We start from the raw sequence: 21,167 nt of genomic DNA, 5'->3' as shown, positions 1-21,167 counted from the left end.
CCTTGCCGGGTGTGTAAGGGCATTAGAGCTCTCAGTCTGGGGAGAGCTCCAGGTGACCTGCATGCCCACCCGAGGAGCTGGCCAGCCCCAGGCATGCACAGGGCCATGTGCATAGTGGTCAGCCAACCACAGCCACCCAGGTTTCCTCCTGACTCTGAAATCTCCTAGAATCTTCCCGTGATGGCAAAGATGGGCTTTTCTGCCCAACTATGGTCTATGCGCACGGGTCTCCCGGTTCCCATGGGTGGGCTGGGGTCCAGGAGAGGCAATGCTTACAGGTAGGTCCTTGCCAGAGCCAGGGCCTGGCTTGGGCTGAGGTGTGACGGATGGACTGGGAACCAAGGCACCCCCCCAGAAGCGCTGCACCCCTGCCCAGTCACCTCCACATGCCACTGCTTGCCCAGCGCGTTGACCACACGGCCTTCGATGGGCCGGCGGCAGGCCCCGCAGATGGGGACACCCATCTTGTCATGGCAGGGCAGGCAGTACAGCTCCCCCTTCAGCTCCCGGGCCTCGGCAGTCAGCTCTTTTCTGGAAGACAGCGGGAGCCCCTAAGTGCCACCCTGCCCTTCTGCAGGGTCACCCCAGCCGCTCCAGCCCGAGGGCCCCAGGCGCTGAGAGGCCCCACTCAGGCGGTGCGCTCTGATCTCTGGCCCGTTAGAGACTTCCTGTGTGCGCCCAGACAGGCCCGGGAGCACAGACTTCCCGCACGGCCGGCAGAAGGGCGTCTGTGTTTTGTGCCCCGAGCTCTCTGAGAAGCAGGTCTGTTCTCAGGCCTCCTCCTCCTCCTCCAAACCAGACTGGGTGTCTGGGACAGGCATGAAAGGGACCCAAGGGGACAGCTCTGCATCTTTTCTTTCCCCCGCTGCCCCTCTCCAACACCAGCACGACCCTTGCTCCCTCCACCCCTTCCTCTCCCCTTCATCTCAGTCCTGGTCCCTGCAGTCTACCCTTGAACAGACCTCTGCTGAAACGAGCTTCCTGCTGTGGCCCCTTCCCAGCCCACCCCAGCCCTGCCTTACAGCTCTGCACCCAACTGTCTGGACAGCATCTCTGCCCACCTGGCTCACCCCCCACCACATCATTGCCCCGCTCTGTGATAGTCCTGGGCTTCCATCTGCCCAACCGGAGGGACAGGGCCGGGCACCTACCCACAGTGGGTACAGTTGAAGTGATCTGGGTGGTAGGCGTCGTTCCTGAACATGAGGGGCTTCTCATCGATGACCAGGTGGCACCGCTGGCAGATGTACTTGCCCAAGCCCTTGGCCTTCTCACGGCTGTGGCAAGGCCGGCAGAGGTGCCTGCGGGAGGCGAGGGCTGTGTTAGGCAGGTTGCCGCCTCCGGTACAAGACAGCCAAGGTCACTTGCAGGAGAAGAGAGCCCAGGACCCCGCCTGTGGCCTTGGCAAGAGCCTGGTGCTTTAGAGAGGCTCAGCCCAGGATGCAGAAAAGTAAGATGCCCAACCACAAGGCCAGGAAAGCCTCAGGTACTCCATCTATGAGGTATAATCAAAAAATACGATGAGTATTTAAATTTCAAATTTTTTATTACAGTAAAAGACACATCACTATTAATCTCCCTTAAAACACTCCTCCCGGCTTCTGACACACTCACCCCACGATTCTTGCCACTTTCTGAAGCAGCTCTGGAACCCTCCTCTTTCAGGAGTGTCCTTTGTTGCACCACCACGGCTGCACTGAGATCACAAACCAGTGCAGAACATTTACCTTTCGTGGTCATTTTCACTTTGGGGAAGAGCCCAGAGTCACACGGTGCCAGATCGAGGGAAGAGGTGGACGAGGAGACGCTGATGTCTTTACGAGCCTCCTTTCTGTTGGATGGCCCTTGGCAGCAGCCCTGAACCTATTTTTGAACACACCTCATAAAGACACGCAAGAGGACTTCCATACTGCTTCTGAAAGTGGCAAGAACAATGGGATAAATGTGTCTGAAGCAAGTGGGGAGGTTTTGAGGGGGATTAATGTGTCTTTTACTGTGACAAGTTTTTGGGTTTTTTAAAACTAAGCATTCACTGTGTATTTTGAGCACATCTTGTAACAGCAGGGCACCTGTGCTCAAGGAGACTAGACTATACTAGAATGTTCGCGGTTGCTGTCTTTACAGGATGCATTTCCTCTTTCTACTTTTCCTGAGCTTTGGATGTTGTGTGGAATAGAACAGACATTTACTGGAAAATGAATTTTATTTCTAAAATGTCTTTTAACACGGTGAGCTCTAGCAAATATGAGCCTTGGAACCCCCATGCCAAGCAGAACAGTGAGTGCCGGGCCATCCAGCCCACTCACCCCTCCCTTTGGGGTCTGCCGGATGAAGGGGGCTCTAACATGTACAGGCACTTTCTGTCCCCAGACACAAGCACGGCTGTGTCGGACGGAGGCCCCAAACCAGGGACTGTCATAACACAGTCTTTTTTTGTGAAGACCTCAGTCATTTCTGATGCTACTCCTTGCACTAAGCAAAAGCTGTGTCTCGGTTGAGACAGACATCAACATCGTTTCTGTTTCCTGGCTTTGAAAGGTGGCAAGAATTTAGATTCAGAGTCCCCTGGCAAAGATAAAGAAAGACTCTGATCCAGCACCCCTTGGGGCCCAATCCCCACCCGATGCTCCAATCTCATGTGCTCCAGACAGAACAAAACTCTCCCTTCCTGAGCCCCCAAGGGGCTGCCCCTCTCCCCTTCACCAGCCTCCACCACGCCCCTCTTTAACAGGAGTTTACACAAGAGACCAACTCTGCTTAAGATCTCCAACCAGCAACTGTGGGCAGGCTCCAGGTGTCAGGGGAGCTGCCTTGGCACTCTGGCCGGGACCCCAGTGCCCGTCTCTCTGTGCCTGGACTCCAGCCTGCAGGGCACTGCTCCCCTCTCGCCCTGGTGTATCATCTTCCCTGCAGGTGAGCACCACAAGGGAACCATCTGCTACCCACTACCATGCCCCCTCCAAGTCCCGTGTGCCCAGCACACGGAGGCAGCCCCAGACCATTGCGCTGAGTGTGCAGGTGGGTGGCTGATGGTGAAGAGAGGAAGGGCAAGACAGGGAGCCTTCCTCCCTGTGACAAGAGCCTCCTGGCCTGGACCCCTGGGTTTTCCTACCCCACAGTGGGCAGCAGAGGTGGCTATGGAGCCCACCCTCCCCTGACACCTGTGTCCTGGTCCCCACCCAGCCCACTGCATGGCAGCCCAAGGGTAGGCCATCCCTGTGGCCAACGCCCTTCTCCTTCCTGTGTCTCTCTCTCTGTCACAGCCATGACTCTATTCCCCACCATACTCCAATTTTGGTGACTCTTGTTTGCATGAAGACACTCTGGAGCCGATATAGAATAACTGTGGGGGAGCCTGACTCCTCAAAATTCTATTGCAATGGTTATTTGCCCTTGAAGCTACTGTCATCGGTCATTTCAATTACAGAAAACAGGCTAGGGTTTAGCTCAGTGTATCACAGCACCAAAAAGAAAGAAAAAAGAAAGGAGGGAAGGAAGCATGGACATCTCAGGTGCGGAAATGTAGGGCAAATCGGGACAGGCAGGGAAAAGTTAAAGGGCCTCAGTGAGGTTTCTGGCAAATAAAGAATTAAACCTCGGGGAAGGGGGCAAGAAAAACAGAGAGCTGATAAGACCACCTGGCCCGGCTGCTTCAAGCCAAGGCTCAATTCTACCTCCAGCTAAGCACAAAAGAAACAAAATGGGGAGGGGGCTATATTAGTAAAAATAATTCCGTTAGTATAAAAATATATACTACCACCTGGACACACACATACCCATGTGTAAGTACACAGATATTTTATTACTCTCACCACACTAACACTAAAATGCACATGCACCCTACTTACTAACTCAGCCTTGAATGTAACTCTGCCGTCCCTCACAAGGTGAGCCCCTGGACAGCACAGAAGCCACAGAAGCGCTTAGGCAGAACGCACACGTAGGCAATGGAAGGGGCAATAGCCAAGTCAGGGGTCTCGAGCCCAGCGGCTGATCAAGTTATAGCAACTCCCCAGGGGGAGCACCCTTTCTTGCCAGGTAATCAAGGAGGCTGAGAACAAAGACCCCGAGTGCAGGCTCCTGGCTCCCTACCTTATTCTGACAAGGTAGCTGTCTATCTCCTTATTTTCTCCCCTTTCCAGTAAGGCGATTTTGTTTCTTTTTCTAAAACTCGTATCTCTGCCATGGCAGCAGAAGAGCTTTAACAGCCATCTCAGACCCCTTAAAGGAAAGAGCCTTCTGGGCATTCTGCATTTGAGACATGGCACAGTCATCCTTACTGGGAACAAAAAGGGGTTACGCAGGCCCCAGTCCAATTCCCCAAAAAGAGAAAAGAGAAAGACTCATCAGGGATACTGGCCTACACCCAGGCACGGGTAATTATGGATAAATCCCGATGATAAAGGGCCAGGGAGGGACTTTGCGGCTGTACTTGACCCTGATGAGGTGAGAGACGGCCTATCTCAGTTGCGCAAGGCCAGGGGGGGATTTCCAGGTAGAAACCTACAGCAGGGCAGCTTGGGGCCTAGACAAGCTTTCTCCCCCATTTTACCCTTGGAATTGGGGGGGACTTTGCCAGAGGGAGCCCCAGAATCAAAGAGACCCTCACACTCAGCCTTTCTTTTCTTTAGATGGGGCCTGGACAATTACCCATCCCACTACATTTACCCGTAGAACATCTTTTCAAACACTGAAGACAGTTAGATCCCCAAAGTTTGAGGGAAAAGGCCCTTGTCTCTTACTGTACTAGGGCTTGGCCAGGGTACGCACTAGGAGACCAAGAAAGGTGGCCTAGGGGTGGGGGAGCTTTAAATTACAATACCATAAATCAATTAGATCTATTTTGCCAAAAGGAAGGAACATAGGGAGCAGTGGCTTATGTCCGATGGTTTTTTTGTCCCAGAAATCATCCTGAATAGATGTCTCAGTGTTTCACTGACCCTCCTTCATTAGCTGCTTTGGGAGCAATCCCTTCCCTTTGTCCCAGTGGGGAGGGACCCAAAATTAAGGTTCCAACAGGGAAAAACCAAAACCCAGAGAGCCTCCGGGACAGGACATCTGCACCCCATACCCTGGAGTCAGGCTCTGTGCCCCAGCTGCTAACCTGATGCTGCTCCATTCCAACCACAGAGGACAGCTGAACCCACCCATTCACTTATGCTGAACTAAGAGAAGTTGAGCAAGATTTGGGAAGTGTCACAGGTGATCCTGACAGATATGTCCAAGCCTCTTAGACCACCACCTCTCTCGAGACTCACATGGGATGACACGACACTCACCTTCAGTGAGGTATTAACCCAGGAGAAAAAGAGAGGATTCTGAGAGCTTCAGTGAGGACAGGAAACACCTATCACCAGGCCCATAGATGCGCTGTGAATGAGGCAAATGAAGAGAGGAGGAGGTACGCACATCTGTGGGAGAGGAGGCCTGGCCCTCTGCCAAGCCTCGCTGTGGTAAGGAAGGGCTAAAGCCAACAAAAGTCAAGCTGACAAACTATGCTGTGCTAAACCAGGTTTATCAGGAGGAGAAGGAACCTCATCAGTATTTTTACAAAGGCTTACCATGCTCTGACCAAACACACCCTCATAAGCCCCTCTGGGAATGAAGGGAAAAGTCATCCTCAAAGATAGATTTATCTCCCAGTCTGCTCCTGGCATTTGCCACCAACTCCTGAAGATGCTATCTGATCCTGACAGGGAAAATGTAGGACTGGGTGATTGTCTCTGAGAGGCTACAAAGGTCTTTCACAACAGGGACCAGGAAATTCAACAGATAGGAAAAAAGAAACACGGAGAGCTGGGTGCTGCTCTCCAGGGCTGCCCAATTACCAAGTCCAAACTTTGCTATTGTTGTAAAAAGCCATTTTAAAAAGGTTTGCCTCCAACAGGAGGAAGTCCAACAAAAAAAGACCTCATGTGGCCTCCAAGCCCCTGCCCTATCTGCCAGGAGGATTGCTGGAAAAACCAGTTCCTCCTCTGAGCCAAGAAAACCCCCAATAAAGGTCCCTGGGGCTTTATATTCAGGCTCCCCTCACTCCTGTTCAAACAGCAGAGCTCCAGGTTGAACTAATTGTAGGGCACAGGCTCACAAGCTTTTCAGTGGACACTGGCACCTGGCTTTCTGTCCCTGCACTCTCCCCTGGACCATGCTCTACACAAACAGCTACTGTCCAAGGCATCTCGGGATGTGAGGCGGGAAGATTCTTCTCTAAACCTGGGGAGAACTGTAGTTTGTCCCTCTTTTCTGATAATGCTTGAGAACCCCAGTCCATTGTTGGGAAGAGACTTACTGTCCAAAGCACATGTTTGAATCCTGCTTACTCCAGGGCACAGCGTCATGAGAAATTTCCCTCTCCAAGAATTACAGGTGGACCCAGCTATATGGACAGATGGACACAGAGTGGGGAGCACAAAAACAGCTACACCAGTCCAAATCCATCTCAAAGATCCCACTTGCTTTTCCCACCAGGAACAGTACCCATTTTGTCCTGATGTGAGAGAGGGATTAAGGCCTACAGTCCAACAACTACTCAAACAGAGACCCTGGAGAGGCTGTCAGCCCTTATAATCCTCCTATCATCGGAGTTAGAAAGGGGCCTACTAAGTGGAGATTTGTTTAGGACCCACGTCTCAGTAATGAGGCCATGGTACCTCTATAGCCAGTCATGCCTGATCCCTACACATTGCTGACACAGCCTCAGCCAGCTGCTTTTCTGTCTTAGGTCTTAAAGACGCTTTCCCTTGACACTTGAGAGCCAAAATCTCTTTGCCTTTGAAAATCCACTTGTGGGGATGGGATAACCGACCTGCACAGTCCTCCCCCAGGGGTTTCAAGATAGCCCCTACCTTTCTGGCCTAGTCCTAGCAAGGACCTGCTAGAGTGGAAAAAAGACATCACCCTCTTACAGTATGTCAATGATTTGATGCTCTGTGGGAACACAGACAGCCAAGTAGGAGAGGAAACTGAGTAGTGACTCCTTAACTTCCTGGCCTCCTGAGGTTATAAAGTCTCCCAAGAAAAGGCTCAGGTATTTTTAATCCCTGACCACTATTTAGGGCTGTTCATTTCTCAGAGCACAAGGGCACTAAGTCCAGAGAGAATCCAACCCACCCTGAACTACCCTTTGCCGAAACATATAAAATAACTGAGAGCCTTCTTAGGGGTGATTGGGTTTTATAGAATTTGGATTCCAGGATATGCTGAAAAGGCCATGTCCCTCCACCAGCTTCTTAAAGAGACGAACAATGCAGAACTCCACTCCTTGTCTGGAGCCCAGAGGCCCAACAGGCCTTCCAAGTTCTCAAGAAAGCTCTACAAAAGGCCCCTGCATTGGGCCTGCCAACTCAAGACAAATATACTCTCTTCTTAACTGAGAGACAGGGAGTGACTGCAGGGGTTCTCGCCCAGTTCCTGGGGCCTAGCCACCAGGTAGTAGCCTATTTAAGCAAAGACCTGGACACGGTGGTCAGAGGATGATCAGGCTGTTTGTGGGTTTTAGCAGCTGCAGGCATATTAATCCTAGAGGCTTATAAGCTCACCCAAGAGAAAACTCTTGATTAGTGCCCCCATGACACTGAGAGACTTCTTAATGCCCCAGTCCACCCTTGGGTCTCTAAGGCACGGATTTTAAAATATGAAGTTCTTTTGTTAGAAGGACCAGATGTAAACACTGAAACCTATCAGAGCCTTAACCCTGCCGTCCTTCTGCCTGATCCCAACAACTAGGAGAAAGTGAACACAACTGCACAGAGGTTCTAATCCACATGCAACAGCTGAGGAAAAGGTTAAGCAATCAGTCTCTCAGTGACCCTGAGGATGAGCTGTTCACTGACAGAAGCTCCTCTGTACAGGACAGAAAGGTGGGATATGCAGCGATTGGCCATGTGGGAATGTTAGAGTGAGGACCATTAACTCAGAATACAGGTGCTCAAAAGGTAGAACAGATAGATTGCTCTCACCCAAGCACTAACTTTTACTAAGTATGCAATCCATGTGATCCATGTGCTCACTGCAATTTGGAGAGAAAGAGGCCGGTCGACTTCTAATGGATCTCCTCTTAACTACGCCCCAGAAATTCTAGAATGCATTGAGGCTGTTCACCTGCCTTGACAAGTGGCAGTCACTCACTGTCCAGGACATCAGAGAGGAGCAGATTCTATTGCTGTAGGCAACGGAAGGGCCAATGAGGCGGCAAAAAAAGCAGCTTCTCTGCACCTAGAATGCTCCCTCTTGTGGTCAGCTGGTCTATTTATTAGCTACTAGCTCACCTGGTTTGGGGGGATTTATTTTGTTTTTTTTGGGGGGATGTGTTTTTTTGAGTTAGGATCTCCCTATGTAGTTCAGGCTGGATTTAAACTTACAACCATCCTCCTGCCTCAGCCTCCCGAGTGCTGGGATTATAGGTGTGTGCCACCACATCCAGCATCACCTGTTTATTCTGATAAACAAATTGTACATGCCAAGGGCCAGGGATGGGCCCTTAACTCTGAGGGATGGTAAGCCAATCCTGAGGGTCGCCTCTCTACCAAGAGACTTGGCATGGAAAGTAATTAAAAGTATCCACAATGCTTGTCATTTAGGACAGAAAGCCCCTCACTTTGGTTACCATGTTCATTCTGGGGGAAGGACTGGATGAAGTGACACAACAGGTGGTTAAAGGATGTGAGCTAAAGTGTGTCTGAGAACTAAGCCTCAGAGCCTGACTAAAACCCCCACGGGGACAACATCAAAGCAATTATCCAGGGGAAGACAGCAGATTGATTTCCCCCACAGGCAAGGAGGTCAACACATTGGTTCCTCTTAGCCCCAGTTGATTCTCACATGGGGTGGATAGAAGCCCTTCCTACCCAGACTGAAAAGGCTCGAGAAGTAGTGAGGGTCCTTGTGTGTGAGATTATTCTAGAGTCCAAGAAGTCTCCAACATGACATGGGCCCGCTTTCTGCTCTCAAGTCATCCAGGGAGTCTCAAAAGTCCTGCGCATGGAGTATCAGCTCCACTGTGCGTGGCAGCCTCAATCACCATGACAGGCAGAAGGGGCTACTGGGACTCTCAAAAATACCTGCCCAAGCTGGGACGGGAACGCAAGGCCCCTTGGAAGCAGCTCCTACCTGTGGCCCTTATATGGGATAGGAATGAGCCCGGGTTTTGGGGATGTCTCCCTTTGAACTTCTGTATGGGAGACCCTTCCTCAGAAACGACATCCTAGCTGACCCATCAACTGAGGGAGCCTTGAGACAAGTAAGGTCCTTAGCCCAGTTCCAACAGATCCTGTAAGCCTTGAGACAAACAAATCCACCTACCGAGCCCTTCTTCTGCCCTTGGACCCTGGTGCCAGTCAAGGCCTTAGACACACAGGACATAAGCAAACCTTGGCGGGAAGATGCACCTACATAGTGGTCCTTTCCACCCCACTGCAGTTAAGGTAACAAGGTATGACTCTTGGATTCATCACATCCGGGTAAAGCTGTGGACTGCGTCCAAGAACCATGGCAACAATACACCTCCAGGCCACATCAGAGCCTGTCTACACCTGTGAACCTGTGGAAGATTTCAAGTTCCTCTTCAAAAGATAAAGCAAAGAGAAGTGACGCTAAAAATCTGTTTACTATGGGTATCGGTGATGTCCACTTCCTTATCCCAATTTCAAGATTTCCTGTACATTCGGTGTCAGGAAGTGCAATTTTATTCTATGGCCACCGGACAGGATGTCATCAATGCCATATATAATCTCTGGTTTCAGGGCTCTTTTTCTGACTTTACTCCAGCACATATAGATTTCTTCTGTACTCTCTGTACTCTCATTCTGTACTCTCACTCTGTGTCCAGAGGAAGAAGAGGGTATCAATGACTGATAAAGAGGGCCCTAAACAGCCTGTGTTTCTACTATGTATTTTCCTGTGGCTTTTACTTATAATCTTGGCATGGCTCCATTCAGTTGTCTTTTGCCTCAGGGATGGAATCATTTCTCATGCTCACATTCACCCTAGCTTGGATCATCCTCTGTTATTTTCAATGGCACACAGACTCCCACTTGGACCATGAGGCTGACATAACAATTCACTCATTCAGATGGCAGGAGCCCTGACCATAGGGTATCCCAGTTGTTGGTTTTGTTTTACAGACCCCAGATGGTCATGGCCCTCTTTGAGTGATAATTGAACCTGTGCAACACCCACAAGATCTTAAATATGAAAGACGGTCCCTGGGGTCTCCAAATCCCTTAACCGTCTTAACAGGAGTTCCTACCAGAGGTGTTGACAGAAGGCACTGACATACTTGACTGGATTTGGCACACAGATATAAGGTCAGACTTTCGTGCAATGCAGAGGGTCAAGCCACTCACCACCCTGTCCTATACCCTCCATAGAGAATGGTGAGAAAGAAAAGAAAAACACAATTTACCTAGTAACATTTTTACACTGTCCCTCAAGCAAAGACAATACAAGTTATTCCCAAAAATCTACTTCCAACTAATCTCACGAATGGGATTCAGCTCTCTTATGTCTCCCCCCTGGGTAATGGGAGATAAGAAGTCCAAGATGAGTTTCAATCCAGGGGAACACAGTGCTTAGATCCCTGTAAATGTAGAGGAAGCTAGGGAGTCATTCAGGTAAGCTCTAATCCTGATGTTGTGCCTTTAATCATTCTGACATAGAGCAATGAGAACAGGCTCATATTGGGACACTGACATATCTTTGCCTCAGGGGAAGCGACAGCCTGTCACCCTCGCTGTTCTAGGAATTGCATCCCTTCTGCCCGCACAGGGATGAGTCACCTATGTCATCACTTGCCAATTCAGCTCAAATACCCAACCTCAGTGCTATGATGCTGAGAAGTTTCTCTCAATTCACTTGCAGAAATGGTGCTAGAGCATCGTCAAGTTCTGGACTGGATGCTGACCCACCTGGGAGGCGCCTGCACAGAATAAAACTACCTGCTACACGCACATTAACACCTTCAAAAGGGGGAAGACCAGGACTTAGGTTATTTTACAAAAAGCCATTTGGTTAAGTGACCAGTGGGTTATGGACTCTCTGGCCTCCCGAACCATAGGACAAATTAAAGAATGGCTTCCATCTGTGTCCACTTGGTTATCACCTTTGCAGGGCCATTTGACAGTCATTCTCTTGTTATGCTTACTTGGGCCATATCTTCTCAACTTTCTCTCAAGCTCTATTACAGAAAGAATAAATGCCATAAAACTTCAGGTGGTACTTCAGATGAAACCTCAGATGGGTCCCTCCTCCCCTACCAAGGCCCTCTAGACAAGCCTCCCGACTGAGGACTCCATCCACTGCCCCCAACAACAACCCACTCAGCTCCAGGAAGTCAGATCGCTTCTTGCCTGTTTCCGCAACAGCAGCTGGATGGACATCACAGAGGTGGAAATGTAGGGAAAGTCAGGGGACAGGCAGGGAAAGTTAAAGGGCCTCAGTGAGGTTTCTGGCAAATAAAGAATTAAACCTCCGGGAGAGGACAAGAAAAACAGAGAGCTGATAAGACCACCTGGCCCGGCTGCTTCAAGCCAAGGCTCAATTCCACCTCCAGCTAAGCACAAAAGAAACAAAGTGGGGAGGGGGCTATATTAGTAAAAATAATTCCGTTAGTATAAAAATATATACTACCACCTGGACACACACATACCCATGTGTAAGTACACAGATATTTTATTACTCTCACCACACTAACACTAAAATGCACATGCACCCTACTTACTAACTCGGCCTTGAATGTAACTCTGCCGTCCCTCACAAGGTGAGCCCCTGGACAGCACAGAAGCCACAGAAGCACTTAGGCAGAACGCACACGTAGGCAATGGAAGGGGCAATAGCCAAGTCAGGGGTCTCGAGCCCAGCGGCTGATCAAGTTATAGCAACTCCCCAGGGGGAGCACCCTTTCTTGCCAGGTAATCAAGGAGGCTGAGAACAAAGACCCCGAGTGCAGGCTCCTGGCTCCCTACCTTATTCTGACAAGGTAGCTGTCTAACTCCTTATTTTCTCCCCTTTCCAGTAAGGCGATTTTGTTTCTTCTAAAACTTGCATCTCTAATTCTTTTATGAGTATAAAGTTTTACAAACCCTAGGTAAGATCTACCCTCTCCAGACACAACAGAAGGAAGGAAAAGAAAGAAGAAAGGAGGGAGGGAAGGAAGGACTAAGGAAGGAAGGAAGATCAACCTGAGCCTAGAAGTGGCCTGCAGCCAGATTCACACACCACATTTCCAAGCAGCGCGAGCCAGTACTTCCAGCCACTTGCAGGGCATCATGGGAAGGGACTCCACAGTGGCTCAGGTGCAACACCCCCCCTGGGGGGCCTGCTGTCTCCAGGCAGGACAGATTGGGAAGATGAAACTTTTGTAAAAACCCCAGATGGGAAGTGTCTTCAGTATAGACTGGATCCTAGCACCAGATCTAGAAGTAACCCTCACAAGTGCTTTTCAGTTAGAATTAGAATGAAGCCTAAGAATTCCAGCACTGAGGTGCCAGGGGAAAAAAAATACAAAAAGAAAACAAACAAAACAGAACAAAACCTTACATGCACATGCAGAGCCATCCCTTGTGGATGACATGTACCTGGGTACGGATCCTGGGCCTGCCTGCCGCTCCTAGTGTTCTCCAGTGGGCCAGTTACTTTGCCTCCCTGAGCCTCAGTTTCCTGGTCAGTCAAACGGGGCAATATTCCCAACTGCCCAGGGTTATGTGAAGACTAAGATAGTGCTCATGGTAGCCACATACAGTTTTAAGTGTCACTAATAAAGGTAAAAGTCTTTTAAAACTAGGAATGCCGACTTGGCCCTGAGTTAGTGATATACCATTTCGGAGGACGACAGAGAGAAATGAGCTTGGTCCACTTGGTCTTGGAGCGGCCACTGGTACCATCCAAATGCACCTGGCATGAGCCACCCCGGGAGGAGACTTGGAGCCCACGCTTGGCAGTCCACAGTGCTCTCGTGAGGGCCCTTCTGTGCTGAGGAGGCGCACACCAGCCTCGAGCCAGGCCCGAGGGGCTGAGCTGCTTCCCCACAGGACAGACAGCACCCCCATTATGAAGCAGCCTGCAGCTGTGGCCAGCCCCACATAAAGGCCACGATTTATTCTGCAAGCCCAAATGGGGCCTAATTATACGGGGCAGGACACAGGACCCTACAGCAAGTGTCCTGAAAGAATCCTCTCTCATTCTGCCCAACAAAACTCCTCAGCCTCCCACCCTCGCCATTCACGTCACCCTGCTCCTGCAGCCTGAGCGCTGGGAGTGTGGCTGGTTGCCATGGCGGCTATCCCCTCCCTGCCCCGCTGTACGAGCTCATCCCCTTCTCAAACATCCTGTTGTGTCTGTCAATTCCAGCCAGAGCCCCCCACCCACCCCGCTTTGCCCACTCCCAGGCTCCCAAGACAGTCACACACTCAGCCTCTGTGACGCTCAGTGGCCAGGCTGGGGGGGGATTGCACAGACTGGGGACACACTGGAATATTCACAGACTCTGTGGCAGCAGAAGCAACAGAAGAGCAGCCCACCCCATAAGGGACCCCTCAGGAATGAAGCAGCCTTTCAGGGCCAGAGGGGCTGCAGCCTCCCCTTTTTTCCTTAAATAGCCAGCCCTCCACCCATAGCTGCAAAGAGCCCACTGCCACCACCACGCTCACCTGTGCCACCTGACTCCTGCCCCTTCTGCTGGACCAGCTGCAAGAGGTAAGGGGTGGGGCTGGGCCTGGCAAATGCCAGAGAGCCAGGGCCAGGCAGAGGTGAGCAGAGCAGGATGTGTTGCAGGGGTTGAGAGGGGTTGCCTCTTGTCCCTGTGTCTTAGACAACAGTGCAGCAAAGGCTGGAGCTGGCTGAACTCACAGCAACCAGAGTGTGCTTGGTCCCTAGGTCTAGACTTACAGAAGCAAGGGGTCTGTGTCCACAGTCCCATCTTGCAATGACAGTCGCTGGGACCCAGCACCCACACAGACAGCCACCAGAGAAGTCAGGCGAAGGAGACTGTCCCAGAGCAGGGTTCAGGCCAAGGAGAGAGAAGGGTCCAAGCAGAGGAAACCACCGCTGCCTGACCGCAGGGAGGAAGACCACTTAGTTAGTTAGCTTATGAATAGGCAGCTAGCTAGGAAAAGGGCCTGTGACAGAGTTGATCAGCCACACTGTCAAAACTTAAAACAAAAATAGGGAGTGGACCAGAACTTTGCCCAAGAAAGGGTTTCCTCAGGCGACATGGAATGCAGCCTGTCCCTGCTAAGGGAGGTGCAGTCCCTCCCTACTAAGTTCCTGAGTTAACTGACTGTTGTTTAAAATCTCAGTGTCCTTTAAACTGTACGTGCTGAGCAACTGGTTCAGAGAGCATGAGTTTAATTGGTCATTTTAAACCCACAGAGCTGCCTGTGACAAGTAGTCACTGAACAACTGAGCAATTTACATACTCTGCTTATCCATAAAAGGTCCCAGGCCTGCGGGCCTGAGTGACTCACTTGGGACCACCCCCCCTGGATACTCGCAGCAGGGAGCTGCTTTCCTTCTTCCCCCTTCCAGTAAACGCTCTCCTAACTTCTTCCTTTTCTTCTCCTTCCTTCCAGTAAACGCTCTCCTAACTTCTTCCTTTCTGTCTGCACTCTTGTTTTTCAACTCCGAGGCAACACGCTTGGGATCACGCAGTTCTTAAAGAGATAACAATTTCAGGTTTGGAAGACACGCGAGACTGATAGGAGGTAAGGCCCTGACCAGGGAGGGTTTGTCTTTTTCCCTTTTTTCTCCATTTGCAATATGCTTTTGTTAACCATGATTACATTTAGAAGGTCGATGAAATTTGCACTCTGCGTTTTTACTGGATGGCCTTATGTCTCTTTTGTCATTTCCCTGGTGTTAGAATAGATTGGGGAACAACCATATGCCTCATACAAAAGGACCAGCCGGGCGTGGTGGCACATGACTGTTATCCTAGCACTTGGGAAGCTGAGGCAGGAGGAGGTCAGCTTAAACTACATAGTGAGACCTTGTCTCAAAAACAAAACAAAAAACCAAAAAGCAGGACCCTATCAACCGATTTTTAAAAAAAATGATTAGCACCAGCTAGCTGCTGCTGTCAGGTCTCAGGGTACAGGTTTCACTGGGGCAGTCTGTCCTGCTCCCACATGCATGGAAGGGAATGTCGAGCCTGTTCTATCTTCACTTCCTTTCCAGTTTGATCCTCCGCTGGTGAGCACACAATGTTAGGTAAGCAAGCGATGTTAGCTCTCGTCACTTGGGGTCCGGAGCCTGGTGGCTCTCAGGCAGGTTGTTCTATTAACTCTCACAAGCGTTGATGAGGATAAATCTCTTTCACTACTGTGGCCTCTCAACTCTGACTTTCTCCTGCTGCTCCTTCTTTTCTGTTTCATTTTTGAAGAGGCTTATTTTGCTAAAGACCAGAGACTGGCCCTAAAAAAGCTCCCAATTGTCTTTCTACTGGTGGTATAGTCAGGAGAAGACGCTGGGCCTGGTAAATAAGTTCTTGTGCCTTGCACAGATAGAATCACTGCTGGATTAGGCTTTTCTCCTATTCCCTCTTCATTGCTCAGCCCAGGAATAACACCTGGTGAGGTATTTTCCAAACATCTGGTGCTCTTAATGGAAAAAGGAAAGATTACTAGTCTTTTGAGATGGGATCATTACAACACGGACGATTTCATGGATAGAACAAAACATAGTTTTAGGGACCCTTAAGGATTTAATGACAACTTTATGTAAAACAGATATTAAGGGAACTAACAGCAACAGCCCCTGGTCCCCACAGAACTGCCCCTCTCCTGTCGTGGATTCTCTCCAAAACACACCACCAGGCTGACAGACAAGTTCTACACTCAGAGATGTGTTACCTGGGGGTTGAGAAAGGAGCAACCAGCACCCGGTATGAGCCCCAGGGTCACAAGACTGTGAGGAAAGGGGACGCAGCGCCGGTAAGGTGGAAAGTCAGGCCCTTACCACTTCCTTCAGCAACTCCAGCAGCTGCTACTCACACTGAGCGTCCAGAGCTCGAGGACGCCCCAGCTTCAGTGACCAAACAAGCGGAGGGCAGGCAGGGATGCCTTCTCTCATCTTATTTTTCAGAATGGGAAATTTGAGGTCGCCTTCAACTTCCCATAACCCCTTGAAATGCATATTTAGACACTGGAACTCCTTTGACCCTGAGACTCTAAAAAATATCACCTTATCCTTTCCTGCACCCATGCAGGTCTGGGAGCCCCTGGGAAATGGGGCTGCTTGCCAGAAGTATAAATTATGACACGCTTCAGTTAACCAGTTCTATAAGAGGGAAAATGGTCAGAAGTTCTCTATGTCAGACAGTTTTTACTTTAGAGACAACCCCAGAATGCATGAACAGTGCAGACTGGGTCCCATTTTACATAAGGGCTCCCAAGACCCTGCTGAGGTGTAGGCAGCCCATCCAAGCCTTCCTGTCTACCCTGTTCAGAGCTCCTGATACAGCACAGACCAAAAGAAACCTCCAAAGGGGGCCGTACCCTCTTCAGGAAGGGACAGGGAGAAATTTGGTGTCCTCCGAGTCCATGTACCCTTTTCCTTGACAGTCCTAATACAGATCCAACTGGAAACCTTAGGAAGGTTTTCCGATGACCCTGATAAGAATGCACAGTCACTTTGATGTTTAGCTCAGTGTTTTGACCTAGCTTAGAAGGTATGACATTTCTTTTAAATCAGACATTATAACCTAGTAAAAAGCAGGCAGCCTTACAGACAGCAGAGGTCTTTAGAGAGCAATTGCATTGACTCATTATAAGAGACCTGATTGGGATGAATGGAGACATAAATATTTCCAGCCCTGCATTCTAAAGGGATTACGGAGGACATGCTCTAAATCCTTCAGTTACTCCAAGTTATCAACTATTGATCAAGACAGTGAAGAGAAGCCCTTAGCATTTTTTAAAAAAACTCCAGGAGGCTTTAAGTAAGTATACCTTTCTGTCCCCAAACACCATAGAGGGACAGGTAATCATCAGTAATAAATTCATAACCCAACCTGCCACAAATACAAGGAAAAAATTACAAAAAGGGTATCGGGTCCTAATAGGGTCTTTAGACACCCTGATCAGCCAGGTCTTTTATTAACAGGACAAAAAGGAAGTCAAAAAAAGGAGGTGGGACCTAAAAAAGGACAGCTACATGAGTGGCTGCCCTGTGGGGGAAGGGAGCAGCCACAGTCCCAGGGCTCTAGAGGCAGTTATCTGACTGCTGTAGCTATGGAAAGCCAGCACACTTCCCTAGGGACTGTAATAAGGGGTGTCACCAAAAGGTTGAGGAGTCACCTACCCTCTGAAAGAAAACTGCGCTGAGGTAGAGGTCTCTGTGATCAAACCCATCCTTCCAGTTGGCCCAAGAAGACTGAGGGGCCCCACAGGCACCCACCACGGGCGCAACTCTGTCTAGACTGTCATCTCCACAGAGGAGCCCCAGGTAATTCTAATTATAAAAGGGGGAAGATAAACTTCCTTGTCTTGGAGCCCAGTCTCTTTCTCTAACCCTGGCCCATCCTCCTTGTCTACACAGTCTTCGGAGGTGTAATTGAGAAGCCCATAGTCAGAAATTCTCCACAGCTCCTTAGCTACAGCTGGGACATTTTAAGGAAGGGAATATATATTTTTATTTACACTGGGCACCCAAATTAAGAGACTCATGTTGGAGCCAGGCGCCAAGGAAAGGCCACTGAGCCGAGGAAAGAACTCCAGTGCAAGCTCTGAGATAAGCCACACTCCCACCTCTGGCCAAAAGGCCCTCTTGGCCCCTAGAGGCCAGCCAGTGCCCTGGGGGCCTGGGTCTCCCTGACTGCCTTCCAGATCCAGGGCTACATGACCTCAGGCTGAGCCTTGATGGCTATCCATACATAACAGGGAGCTCTGATGCCCACCCCTTAGACCAGCAGGCGCAATGGCAGGCAGGCCCTCGCCGTGTCAGGCATCGGGAGCTGCCTTCCTGGAGGGAACAGGCCGCAACCGCCCTGTGGGGCACAGTCCAGGCTTCTGACAGCCGGGCCTGGCAGTAGCCTCCCAAACTACCCTGACCTCCCACCTTGGCCCACAGGCTACAGGCTCTTTTGCTTCTGCCGCCTGCCCAGTCCTGCTCACATTCCCACTCCCAGGCCCCCGGGAAGGAAACAGAGTACAGGGACCACTCTTTTCTTCCTCAGATCTCCTGAGTGGACTAAAATTGAGGTAAGAGTGGGTTTCCCTGTTGGGGAGAGGTAGGGAGCAACCTACCCACGACTTGTTCTCAAGACTGGTGGGGCTCTGAGCTTGGTCCTCAGCGGTGAGCACACACAGGGCCTCCCAGGCCTGTCCGGGCTACAGAGCTTCAGAGGAAACCCTGGCAAGTCTTGCTGCTCTGGATGAGGCTCTTTCCCTCCCAGAGAAGATCCCACCCTTGGCTGTGGAACACTCTGTTTGGGAAAACAGACTTCCCGTCCTGTGGCCCAAACACAAGGCTACGTCCAGGTCTCCATCTGCTAGGACATCTGAAAGGGAGCTATGGGCTGAGTTCAGAAAGCACCCCCAGAGGCATCAGGACAGAGCAAGGTCTGACCTCACCCTGGACACTGCATTCCTGGTGCAGCTCCTAGGTATCCATGCTCGGGGAGCCGCAGTCGGGGTGGCACTGGGCGCAGAAAGCAGTGAAGCTCTGGCCCTGTGGCTGTGCAGCTGCTGAGAAGACCCAGGGAGGTAGGCTGGGGTGGGTCCTAGGCTCAGGACTAGCTGCTGAGATGAAGGAACTGGCAAACTCCAAGCAAGGGGCTCAGGGACAGATCCTCCCCCATATCCATCAGCAGTGGTGCATTCAGTAGCCCATCAGGGTGCAAAACCAAAAGACAGAGCCCTCCTCTGCCTCAGCAAGCAGGCCTCCTATCTCCTCCCCTCCAAGGCGCTGAGGTGTAGGATGGGAGGACCTTCACATTTCTGGGCCACCCAGTGCCCCAGCCTCTCACCTGCTCAGCAGGGGCTTGCTGCACAGTGAGGGAGCGCCAAGCCCCAGGCATTGGGGTGCTCTGGTTGTCAGCTTTCTGCGCTCATAAAGGAAGTGCCCTGACTAGTCCCAACAATAACGCTAAGCCTGGAGCAGCTCTGCTCCTCTCAGGTCAGGGCGGGAGGTGCTGAAGGCTCAGAGGCTCACTTCTGATTGGGGCACTTGCCCTCACCTGTCTGCTTGCTTCCTCAGGCTCACCCACAGCTCTGCTCTGGCCACAGCATGAATGGCCTAGAGACAGCCTCCCTGAGTCCGACCAGCAACTCCTCCCTGGCCACTGCTGAGCGATGTGGGCAGGAGACACCACTGGAGAACATGCTATTCGCCTGCTTCTACCTCCTGGATTTCATCCTGGCTTTTGTGGGCAATGCCTTGGCCCTGTGGCTTTTCATCCGGGACCACAAGTCAGGCACCCCAGCCAACGTGTTCCTGATGCATCTGGCGGTGGCTGACTTGTCCTGTGTGCTGGTCCTGCCTACCCGCCTGGTCTACCACTTCTCTGGGAACCACTGGCCTTTTGGAGAAATCCCGTGCAGACTCACCGGCTTCCTTTTCTACCTCAACATGTATGCCAGCATCTATTTCCTCACCTGCATCAGCGCTGACCGCTTCCTGGCTATCGTGCACCCAGTCAAGTCCCTCAAGCTGCGCAGGCCCCTCTATGCCCACCTGGCTTGTGCCTTCCTGTGGGTGGTAGTGGCTGTAGCCATGGCCCCACTGCTGGTCAGCCCACAGACGGTGCAGACCAACCACACGGTGGTCTGCCTGCAGCTGTACCGAGAGAAGGCCTCCCACAATGCCCTTGTGTCCCTGGCTGTGGCCTTCACCTTCCCCTTTGTCACCACAGTCACCTGCTACCTGCTGATCATTCGCAGCCTGCGGCAGGGTCCCCGTGTGGAGAAGCGCCTCAAGAGCAGAGCTGTGCGCATGATCGCTATAGTGCTGGTCATCTTCCTGATCTGCTTCGTGCCCTACCACGTACACCGCTCTGTCTACGTGCTGCACTACAGCGGCAGCGGGGCCTCCTGCGCTGCTCAGCGTGTCCTGGCCCTGGGCAACCGCATCACCTCCTGCCTCACAAGCCTCAACGGGGCCCTGGACCCTGTCATATACTTCTTTGTGGCTGAGAAGTTCCGCCACACCCTGTGCAACTTGCTCTGTGGCAAAAGGCTCATGGGGCCACCCCCCAGCTTTGAGGGGAAAACCAACGAGAGCTCCCTGAGTGCAAGGTCAGAGCTGTGAATCACAGGCCACAGCCCCCGGATGATAAGGTTGGGGCAAGAGGACTGAATCTTCCCCCATTTGGCTCCTGGCAAACAACCTGAAGTCTCAGCAGGTCCCCACCCCTCCCTCAAGTCGGCAGGCTGAGTTCACCTAGGCCCAAGCTCAGTCTTACCCACAAGCAAACTCCTGGAAATGGAAGACTAACAATGGTGACTGAATAGCCAACCCTGTGCAGGGACTGTGCTAAACGCAGCTCCCAGACACTCGGGGACTTCGCTCCTCGCAAGAGGGGCCAGGGCTCCTTCTTTGCTAACCAGGCTCGAAGCCTCCTACCCACCACAGTGAAGCCCTGCAGAAAGACCCAGGGCTGCATGGGGCCCAGGAGAAGAGGCAGCATGGCTGTTAGTGGAGTTGGGGGGTGGGGGGTATCCAAATATTTCCTTTAAAGTGCAAGGTTTCTGGAGGTCCCTTTGCAGTGCCTTTGCCAGATGACCCCTTTCTGAGTTTAGGGGACATAAACTAAATTATAGCCAAATGCTCTAAGTGCATTTTAGAGGTTTGCTGTGCGATGCTGAGCAAACCTGGCCCAGCTCAGCTCTGGGTTCTTGCCTCTCCTGGTATAAACCCACACAATTTGCCGTAGCCTGACAATCTGAGCCCCTTGGCAGGAGAAGGTGGCCTCACCAAGCACAGGCCATAGTGGACAGTCACCAGGAGCCAACCTCAGGCAGGGAGCTGGTATGTGACGCTCTCTCCTGCTATCCCAGACCTGGCAGGGATGTCCTAAACGTCACCCTTCCCGAGAGGCCTGCAGCCCCTGCCGCCCTGCTTTGCTTTCACTCGGTAGCATGCATATCCCATCCTAACATGTCCTTTGAGTACTTGTTTGTGCTGATCATGAATATACCTGTAGCTTTAAAATGAAGGTTATTGTTTGCTCAGTGTGG

At 51.2% G+C, this 21,167-nt stretch overlaps 2 protein-coding genes across 7 annotated transcripts in view; one reads left to right on the top strand and one right to left on the bottom strand.

Annotated features, from left to right (window-relative positions):
- Lims2 (LIM and senescent cell antigen-like domains 2) overlaps positions 1 to 21,167 on the bottom strand; it is a 39,675-nt gene that overhangs the window by 2,530 nt on the left and 15,978 nt on the right. For all 4 annotated transcript variants that reach the window (XM_005397604.1, XM_005397602.2, XM_005397601.2 and 1 more), the window contains 2 exons: positions 1,152 to 1,301; positions 381 to 531 (listed from right to left, as the gene is read on the bottom strand). In XM_005397604.1, coding sequence (XP_005397661.1) covers positions 381 to 531; positions 1,152 to 1,301 — 301 coding nt within the window. The remainder of the gene's footprint in view (positions 1 to 380; positions 532 to 1,151; positions 1,302 to 21,167) is intronic.
- On the top strand, positions 8,374 to 21,161 carry Gpr17 (G protein-coupled receptor 17). Of its 3 annotated transcripts, XM_013521049.1 has the most exons (4): positions 8,374 to 13,689; positions 14,565 to 14,696; positions 18,061 to 18,191; positions 19,189 to 21,161. In XM_013521049.1, the coding sequence occupies exon 4, from the start codon at positions 19,219 to 19,221 to the stop codon at positions 20,236 to 20,238; it is 1,020 nt and encodes a 339-aa protein (XP_013376503.1). In that variant the 5' UTR covers positions 8,374 to 13,689; positions 14,565 to 14,696; positions 18,061 to 18,191; positions 19,189 to 19,218; the 3' UTR covers positions 20,239 to 21,161. The 3 variants fall into 3 exon arrangements, with proteins under 3 accessions (XP_013376503.1, XP_005397652.1, XP_005397653.1); XM_005397595.2 differs by lacking the exon at positions 18,061 to 18,191; XM_005397596.2 differs by lacking the exons at positions 14,565 to 14,696; positions 18,061 to 18,191.

The sequence above is a fragment of the Chinchilla lanigera genome, unplaced genomic scaffold (assembly GCF_000276665.1).
Source record: "Chinchilla lanigera isolate Chin_1 unplaced genomic scaffold, ChiLan1.0 scaffold00058, whole genome shotgun sequence".
Classification (NCBI taxonomy): domain Eukaryota; kingdom Metazoa; phylum Chordata; class Mammalia; order Rodentia; family Chinchillidae; genus Chinchilla; species Chinchilla lanigera.
Note: the sequence above shows the minus strand (reverse complement) of the source record. Positions and strands in the feature narration are given on the sequence as shown.

Excerpts from the sequence above, each read along its gene's own strand:
- Gpr17 (XM_005397596.2), top strand. The coding sequence starts at position 19,219 with ATGAATGGCCTAGAGACAGCCTCCCTGAGTCCGACCAGCAACTCCTCC.